Source organism: Buceros rhinoceros, unplaced genomic scaffold (genome assembly GCF_000710305.1).
Source record: "Buceros rhinoceros silvestris isolate BGI_N320 unplaced genomic scaffold, ASM71030v1 scaffold10581, whole genome shotgun sequence".
Classification (NCBI taxonomy): Eukaryota; Metazoa; Chordata; class Aves; order Bucerotiformes; family Bucerotidae; genus Buceros; species Buceros rhinoceros.
Window position 1 is genome coordinate 23,832 of NW_010392514.1, and position 9,918 is coordinate 33,749.

The 9,918-nt window shown below is 39.5% G+C and overlaps 1 protein-coding gene across 1 annotated transcript in view; it reads right to left on the bottom strand.

Moving 5' to 3' along the window:
* Window positions 1-4,560: 4,560 nt before the first annotated feature.
* The window catches only part of MMS22L (MMS22-like, DNA repair protein), a gene marked incomplete at its 5' end in the record, with an annotated part of 67,517 nt that continues 62,159 nt past the window's right edge, over window positions 4,561-9,918 (bottom strand). The window contains 4 exons of the mRNA XM_010144515.1: window positions 4,561-4,642; window positions 6,878-7,045; window positions 8,159-8,255; window positions 9,653-9,819. Of these exons, the coding sequence (XP_010142817.1) occupies window positions 4,561-4,642; window positions 6,878-7,045; window positions 8,159-8,255; window positions 9,653-9,819 (514 nt within the window). The remainder of the gene's footprint in view (window positions 4,643-6,877; window positions 7,046-8,158; window positions 8,256-9,652; window positions 9,820-9,918) is intronic.

Here is a 9,918-nt window from a genome sequence, read left to right on the forward strand (position 1 = left end):
CTGGCTTACGATTTTCTTCTTAACATAGCAGCTCCCAGGGAGAGTACCTGACTCTCAGAGTAGTTTCAACTTCTGTAACTCTTTTTTCCTCTAAGTTTTGCCTTTCCTGGTTACCCTCCCCCAAACCTGTATAGACACTCAGTACATCAGTTGCAGAATCGTGGCGAAATAGATAATTGAATATTCACACATGCAGAAACAACACAGGCAGAATGTGGAACAATGTGGAAACAAGCGCGAAAAGAGGCGGCATCTGTTTATTGAAAATTAGAATGTAGAATAAATTAAGAGGGCAAGGTTAAAACACTTCGTCTGCAGGCAGAGTTTGTAGGGGAGGAAGACTTTGCAGGAAGTTTAGCACTTACGACTGTATAAAGGGCTTATGCAGTTTTGTTTTCGCAAAACAGACTGTTTTGGGTTTTGGGGTTTTTTTTTTCATGGACATATTTTAAAGGGAAAAAAGTGTCCACACAAAGAATGGTTTTCCTGTAGAGATGATTATATATAGCTGTGTCACAGCCGTGCCAGAACTGAAGTGCTTAAAACGTTAACTCTTCCTGTGGGTAGATGAGGCTGCGCTGCAAAGCTTCAAGTGTTGAAGAACAGAGTCAGTATTTTTAGCAGTACCCTCAATTCACATATGTGAATGCTGGGCTAATTTTTCCACCAGTGCCCTTACAGGTCATGTTGCCCCTTTCCCAAGGGAATAACGGATTTAGCAAATTAGCAGTTTTAGTGGCGGCATGGGTGACATTCTACAGGGAGGAGGGTAGATCCAGGATAGTGTTGGATGGACTGAAAAATGCAGTGAATTTTGTTGTGACGTGACATGGAATTACTCTGCTGGCATTTCCCAAGGACTGCAAAGGCACCACATCTGTGAATACAGGATCTGAGCTTTTAAATGTTCATATTTTGGTTTCAGTTCTGAACATACCTTTGCGTTTCACACCTGAGGTCTGCAAAAGGTTTACCGTTTTAAAGCTGCTCAAGTAGACAAAAGCCATATCCTCATCATTCATCACCAAACCAGCTTAATTATGCTAGGACATATTGACACTGCATCGGGTTTTTAATCTTCAACATAATTTTATAATCATTGCTAACAGATGGGCTGATTACACTGAATTTGAGTTTTAAGTAATAGTTAAAAATTTTAAACTACGATTAAACTGAAAATGCCCATGCATATGTAATTTTCCAAAGCTACTGAAAGAAGGAAAGACAGTGTGCAGTAAAACCTCTTTTCTGTTTCCTGAGGGAAATACGTTGCTTTGTGGTGGACAGTTATCAAAGTTCCTTTAATGACGCTGTAAGTAGGGTATGCTATTGGCAGCTTCTCTGCTGCGCAATTACAACAGATAGGCAGGACCTTATTCTTCCTATAGGTCCGCTGCTCTATTCCAGCATAAAAGGCATAAATTTTTCTATTTCAGAAGCTCTTTTATTGAAACAAGTGCTTTCCCCCCTCTTTTTTTTTCTCATTGCCAATGAAAGGAGTAATTTAAATTACCATGTTCCTGCTCTTTAGTAACAATAACAAATGGGAAATTCTTATAAAATAGAGGGACAGCTTTGTGGGACTAATGGAAGTTGCATGTGAATTTTGAATAGAAGGTGTCTTTTTTTTTTTTTTTCAGTTATTTTAAGGTTACTAGAGGAAAGATAAGGCAGACTTCCCTCTCCCTGGTGTTGTTCGTGATGCGCTGGACATCTGTTTCATATCACAAGGATGATAATGTGTCAGAGGTGATCCGTATCCTGAATTCTGGAATAGGGAAAATGTAAAAATGAAATACTTTCTATTCAGCTCTCAGTTCTATATATTGTAAAAAGAAAAGTCCGCTTACATCCTGGAACAGTCCTCTGGCCAATGACAATTCTCACGTCTGCTGTAGTTCAGAGAGGTCTCCTGTCAACAGTATTAGCGTTTCTAAATGAAGGGCGATGCTGGGCACAGACCATGCACCAGGCTTGGGGGAAGAAAAAGCATGCTGACATTTTCTTAAAAATCCATTGACTCACGATGATCCTGTAGTTAAGATGACCATGGGGATGTGTCTTCAGTGGAGGGAGAAGAGGAAAGAAGGCAGGGGATGAGTTCCCTTCTTCTGACAGAGGTTAAGGACACCACTCATCAGTAGCTGGAAGACTTATTGTCAGATCCCCTCGTTACCTGATTTATGACAGCTCTATCCTGTTGTTTAGTAAGCCAGGTGAAAAGGCAGACTGCGTCTGTATGCAGATGAACTGCATCTACTGGTGGCAGCAAGTGTAAAAGCTCTCCAGGATCTGCTCTTCAGCTTAAGCTGTTCTCTGTACAGGGGATAGGGAAGCCAGAGATTTGTACTGGTTTTAAACCAAACTGTTCATACATAAAATAATAGAGAAAGGTTTACATTAAATAATATTCAGAGTCCTAAGTAGCCTTTATACGAACAGCACCTAGTAAGACATAATACATAAACTCTTTTGGTTTGTGGTGGTTTTGAGTCTTCACTTTTTCTATATTGTACTTAAAATCAGCACTTCCTTCTTTCCTCCTAACTGGTAGAGGACTGTTGTTTTGGTGAACACTTGGCCCTCACACTCTGCAAACCTTCATCTCATTAACGTTTTCAGAACTGTCAGTCACATCTGCAAATGTCCATACCAAACAATTAGACCAAACTAGATTGCCCAGTTGGCAGTGGTTGATGAATACGATGCAAAATGCTTTATTTCTGTTTGCATTAACTTTTTGACAGAGAAGAATGATAATTTGAAAACTGTTTAAATTAGTTTCTCATGTACCAGGAGCTATTGTGCATTTACATAAAGCCTTGCTGCTTTTTTAGAAATTTTCAACCACTACAGATAGTATTAAAAATGTCTTTAAAAGCGACCAAACACATCATTAAATGTTTTGTTATAATATCTGCTCTATCCTTTAAAAGTCAAAGGTTTTACTTTCAGGCAGTAATACTGCAGTCAGATGTCTGTTCTGTAATCTGCTGTGGCAGGACTCAAATTTCTAAGACATCTCTATTAATATCTCTTGGAGAGGTCTTTATTATTTATTTTTTTTAAAAAGCTTTTTAGAAGTACAATCCTCCCGAGATGAATAAAACTCCTCCCAGGTACAGAAGCTTACAAGAAGCTACAATGCAAGTTCAATAAGTCATTCCCATAATGAAAAGAACCTCCATGTTCTGCACTATTAAGTAGCCTAAAGAGGCTTTTAGTTACTGCATTATCTGAAGTAACAATAGCTGATTTAGGCAAAAAGATTATCTACTTTGACTTGATAAGATTACTGTAGCGAAAGAGAAGCTGCTCTGAACAGGAATTTAGGGATTTTTGTGGAGCTCTTAGACACAAAAATAATCTTTCCTTCCCATTAATATCATAAAGTTAAAATCTGAGTAACTTTAAAAGTAAGCAGCCTATTCACCAGTGTTGCCATTAAGGGCAAACTTACCACTCCCACAGTCCCATAAGTAGTAGCAGAAATAATACAGGTTATTGAGGGATGTGAAAAATGGGAATACCACAGCCATTAATAGCAGCTTCCCGAGAACTTTAGAAAAAGTACAGGAAAAGTTAGAGGTAGACCCGTCCTGGAAAGACCCGAGAGATAATCCCTAACGCAACAAAGTATTTGAAAGATCCAACTTTCCAGGCAAACAGGAATAATGACTAGCCTAAAATCACATGGAATTAATTCCCCAAGTGAGTATTTTCTTTAGAAGTCTGTCCTCTCTTCTTTTTTCTCACACCATTTACACCCAGTCTGATTAACAGCGTCATGACTAATAAGATCATGGGATCACTGAAAATTATGGGTTAAATTTAAGAACCCACTAATGAAAAGAAATAGAACAGGAACTCTGAACCTACCTTTTCTTGTATCACCCTCAAAGACAACAGAAGAGACTTTACACTGGAATCTAAAGATGACTTTAATGTTCTGAGTACAGGTGGAAGGTTCAGACAGCTATATACATTTTATGCAACACATACACGAGCCCTCTCTTAGCAAACAATAGCTCGATCAACTGGCGCAGCTCCTGGTGAATGCACTCCATGCAGCAAGTCCTGTTCCAGAGATCAGACTTGTCTCTCTATTAAAATAATAAATTAGAAATTAAAAAGTTACAGTTTTCTTCAGAACACGCTGAATCTTTTGAAAGATTTTCAAAAGTACACTGTTAAGAGGGTCAGGTCTCACTCAGTGTGAACCGAGTTGTTGAAATCACTTTGATTCTTTGAAATCCTCCTTCCTCTGTTGCAATGCAGGTTCTGCTCATACAGACATTCTAACATGTAGTAGATTTGCTGTACCTTACCATCGCCGTTCAACAGTACATTGAGAGTTACTCTTCAGATGCGTGACAATATTCAAATACCACAGAAATTATTGAAATTAACACATAACGGGAAAAAAAAACCCCACAAAATTGGTAAATGTATTGCCATTGTAAAGGAAACCATCTTGTCTACAGCGAGTTGTAGAGCGTAGTTTTGGCTATCGACAGTGTCAGAACACCCAGGAGAAAAGGATTAATCACCAGCACGCTGCTAACCTGTCTCATTGTCCAGTTTTTGTATCTCATTTTGTCCAGCCTCTGTGAGGTAAGATAAGAGTCTTTTATAGGCTTCTCTGTTGACAAAAACAAAAGAATGTAACATGTTATTTAAACAATATCTCAGGCATCCGAGGAGTAAAAGCACATAATTCCCAAACACGCTGTTTACTGTGGTTTAATATCCCAACATGTAACTTCCTTTCAACATCCCCCCGCACCACCCCCCCCAACTGCTTTGTTTGCCGTGAATTTTTAGCATGGCCAGGTTAGAAGAATAAGGATTGCATTGTTTATGGCTACAAGCGTAGTGAAGATGCGTAGAATTACTTGTTTAGTAAAATGCTGTGAAATAGAGGGGCTTTTTTTTTTTCAGTTTTAAAACACAGACTTTCCAAGGCATAGATGAGATGATTGGCATTCAGACTTCATCATGTTCACTGTCTGATTTCTGCATAAGAAATTTCCCTGTGACTCATGCCGCAGCACCGTAATGTGAGCCACTGGCACTAGAGTGCAGACTGGCACTGACACAGATCTAAACCATCAGCCTCAACAACAGGCAATGACCGTTTTAAAATAAAGCTCAAGTGGGTTTCCCAGAAGAGTGTGTTTGCATTTGCAAGACTTTTCACCTGAAGTTCATTCTAATACTCTCCAACCTAGACAATATAATTATTGTTACAGTACTGCCTCTGACATTTGGGTCTAGTCTAATTAGTTTTTTAATGAAATCTTAACTTGAGCAAACAAACCTGCAGTTTTCATACTAGTTCCTTGCAGTAATAATGCTGGACATCACCACTACGAGCATCTACTACAACTTCTGAACTTTGTTTCTTTTCTACTTGTATGGGTTTGCAGTTTAATGTCGACAATAACTGCACAGGTGATGTCAATATAATGCTATTTGGTGGCCAGGACTGACAAGAGAAGCATCAGTTATTAGTGCTCGTAACAATGAAAATGTTCATGGATCACTAGACTGCTGGGTAATGGAGCACATGCTAAATACGAATTACTAATACAAAACATCAACAACAGATTAGATGAGATATATGTTACGTGAAGAGGCTAAAATAAATTTAGCTCTTCGGTAATCTCCAAGCATATATTTCATGAAGCTCAAACAACCTGTTGGTTTTTTTTTCATATTTTGTAGGTAAAGGGATGAATTTTAGCTTATTAACAGTATAAAATGAAAGAAAGTTGTCTATGAAATACATTGTCAAAAGCCAAAAGCATATAGTATGAAAATCCTACATATAGTGGTACTTCTGCCTGACCTCGGGTGAATTCCCCTAAATATAAGCAAAGGTATATTGTTGGTTGAGGATAATAAAAGGCAAAAAATATAACTACAACTGAGTTAATTTTCCATTTAATGAAAAATATATTTAATACCCTTTGACTAGCCTTGACTGTCTTATAAGTTACACTGACTTTTGGGTTTTCTTTATAGGCCCTGCTGATGTGCACCTCAAACTTGTCCAGCCTGAGGCATGACTAGGATCATACCCTTTGAGTAGTCCCAGCATGTGTGTTAACGCAAACGCTGAGGCCAGCTCCTTGCCCAGACCACACGAGGGTCGAGGGGCAGCCTGCCAGGGAGCAGAACTAACCCACGGGGCCCTTTTGGCTCGAGTGCCGCTGGGCAGAGCTTCCTGGAGGTTTGTAACTGTATTTATACAGGCACTGAAAATCCAGTGCTGTATCTGCACCCAGAGGCATCGCTATCTGCGCAATGCTGCAGAGATTCTTCCTAATGCTAGATATGGATTCACAAGTCAAATATTTCTCCCTAAGTTCCTGGGGGCAAAGGGAGCAAGTGTGAGTCTGCTGTGCCTGTGGGGGAGAGGAGGTCAGCCTTTTCTGGACACCCACAACTCTCATTTGTCTGTATTATGAGAAACTATTGAGATTAAGCCATGGGTATTTCTTTTCCATGTATCTATCTCAGTTCATACCTGATTATACCGTAATTTTACATATGACTCATAAAGTTCTTTAAAGCAGGGACAGGAAAATTCTTTGGGGCTGGAATACTTCTTTATTCTGTTTTGCAACAGAGTGTAGTGGCAACCCAGCTTTGCATAAATTCTGCAGCCCTGGTGTCAAAACATCTCTGACAATGTTTAGCAAATATAGGTGGCTTAAAACCATGAAAAGCCTGAGTGGAGGAAGACTTCTGGCTGAACACACTTAAATCACTCATTTTTTAATATCTGTGCTGCTGTCTAACACTGCTTTCTTTCAAGAGAATAAACCTCTACAGTTCATTGTCAAGAAATAGTATTAAATAAAAATCAAACCTCTGTGCAGCGTTTCTTCCAAGACCTTGTTTGTGCTCCGAATCCTTCAGAGACTGTGTGATTGTGGGAATCAGGCTGGTAACTAACGTCTGATCCAAGACTGCCACTGTTTCTAGTATGCTGAAAACCCGGTGATCATACACGGCAGTGTAGTCCTGAATAAACTGCCTGAGGGGGACACACAGGCATTTAGTGCAAGGTCAAAACTAGATGCAGAGAACATGCCAAGAACAACTGAAGAGTCTAATCAGAACAAGCAATCCGGCTGCACGGCAATTTTCATACTGTTACACTGAAATAAATACTCTACATGGAATACTTGCTCTAAACACAGCCACGCTTTTGAAGGCTAATGCTAAAAATCCCACACGTTTATTTTCGAGCAAATTGTCAGATTCTGCTACTGTTTCACCAGGGCAGAATGCAAACCTAAAACATGTATTTATTATTAAATAAATAAAATTTAAAAAGACCAGCAAAACAAGAGATTCGAGTCTGCAGAAATAGCTGGCGTTTCTTAGGAAGCTCCAGTGGACCTTAAGCAGGGCAGGTTACGGGAGGGTTTGAGGCATTAAGATCACAATTACATTTGAATCAGAAATGACACCCTAGGGATGAAACATCCCATGGAAGTGATGCATCACATACAGGCAGACTGGCATGCCCACAGACACCCATTATTCTTATCTCAGCAAGTCTCTGGAGCTTTGATCTAGACGTGACCCAAGAACAGCACCCGTGTTTAGGTTTGCAAAGTGTTTTCAGGTCTCAGGTTATGCAGCTCTTCTACTGTAGCCGTGTGAGAAACAGGTTTCATTTGGCATAGGTATGGATAAGTATCATTTACATTATAATCATCTATTACTAATTTGTCACAAAGTCAATCAAATTAAAAAAAAGCAACTAAGCTTGTTGTAGGAGGATTTGATCTCCATTATATACACTTCAAATTAGACAGGCACGTCTTCCACAGCACCTTACACTGACTATCCCCACGCATGAGGAGTTTTACCACTGCAGCAGCAACATGCCTCACTATTACATGCCTTTCAAAACAGCACCTAATCCGTCGGAAAGCAGGTATGTTCATCTCTTCTACTTTTTTGCACTGGAATTTTGGCCAAGCTATGTTTAAAACGGTTGCAAAAAGTACCATTATTTAGATACCATAAACAAGTGACCAGGCAGCACATTATGGATAATTAGTCATTTTACAAAAACATGTTTGCTGTCAATTGGGTTGCAGTAGCTTCACTGCCAATTGGCGTATTTTCAGGTTACCTAAATACAGAAGTCAGCTGGGTGGCATGTTCTCCTCCCGACCCTGTTTGGCGGCCTTCTACCATGTACTGTACAATGTCTGTAGATATTTTTTTGACTGTAAAAGAAAAATCACAAGATTCATGCAGAGCTCTTGAATTGACCATCTGGAGAATGTCTTTCATGGAGACTATGCTTCTTAAATGTGAAAAAAAAAAGTTTTTATCTTACTTTGATGCAAAGGAAATGACTGAGAGCAGTTAGACTGGCTATAAAGAACAGAACGAATCACAGATTTTGCAAAAGTCTTATTTTCACCGTAATCATCCTTTAAACAAACATTTTTAAGTACACTGTGGTCTCTAAGTTAAAGCAAAGAGACACACACTTAGTGGAAATGGAGATATTATCTGAATTTAAGTTCTCTTTCTTTGTGTTCTTTAATCATTGCTATTTGAATTAAAGAAAAGCAGTCACGACATTATATCCTGCCCAAAGCTATATGGATTCACTCCTTACTTTCAACAGTGGGTACTGTTCTGAATTCAACCATAACTCTTCTTTTAAGAGGAAAAAACTGCCCAAACCCCCCACTATTTTCTTCCCCATAATTGTTTCTAATTCAAGTTGCAAAACACAGCTCTTCAATTGTAAAGGTGGAACTGGGCCACAAGGACTTCTTTTCTACAAAAGTGCGCTGAAGCACTGTCTAAGCAGGCAGCGAGCTGGTGGCTACGGCAGCACAAGATGTTCAGCTCATTCTGCTCCACAGCATGTGGCAAAGCAGGTACTTCAGCTTCAGGCAGATATGGCTATGACAGCAAAAGGGGGAAGAAAGGTGTGTGATGGTTCAGCTAATTTCCTAAGTGTATCTATCTTGTTCCTGAAACTTCTATAGACCAGAATCAAAAAGTACAAAACTTCCAGGAGAAGTCAGAGGTGAATCCCCATTTTGTTTAACACCTCTGCTGGCACTGAGAAGTGCAAATTTTGAGCTTATGCACATTCATTATACAACTGTGGGGTGAACAGAGTGCTTCATTTTTAAAGAAGCTAAAAATAAAGAAGTTCTCACTACTAAACAAACCATACTAAAAGAAGACTCAAAGATGCCTTCAGAGAGCAACATGTTACTTTTAATCCATTTATAATGCCTGTACGGGGAGAACATACACTAGTCTTCTGTGGTCTCAAACGCTTAGGTTCAAGAAAAATTCTAGCTACTGTATCTAACAGTAATGAGACGGAAAGGATGGGGAGAAAGGAACTGCTCTTCAGATTCCCGAGAAGTTGATCATTAGTTCTTTAGAGAGCGAAACAAGGCAGGACTTCTCTGCCTCTTGGAGACAGAGGTCCGAGACCAGTTAACGAAAACAGAAACCGTATCCAGTTTACCTGACCAAAGTATCTTATTCACCTCATTTGAGAGTCTTAAATATTGGGATGAAAGATGCTCAGCAGTACAAAAATCTTAGAGGTGCGCAGAGAGGTATTTACAGCAAACACGCAGCTCACCTTGTGGCTCACTAACCAACACCATGCACTTCAACACGGCTGGGAGAACTAAGTCAACGTCACATAGTTCAGTGCTCTGGGTTCTCTGAAGTACTTCAAGAATGAAAGCAAGAACTGAGGCCAAGCGAGGAGGTGGAGCGTTACCTTTGAACTGCATGTAGTTTTCACTGGGAAGACAAAGCAAACCAAAACAGACTCTGTAATTCAGTTTTTTCCGTTCAACGCAAGCACCATACACCTTAAAATAACTGTGGTATTTCAGCAGG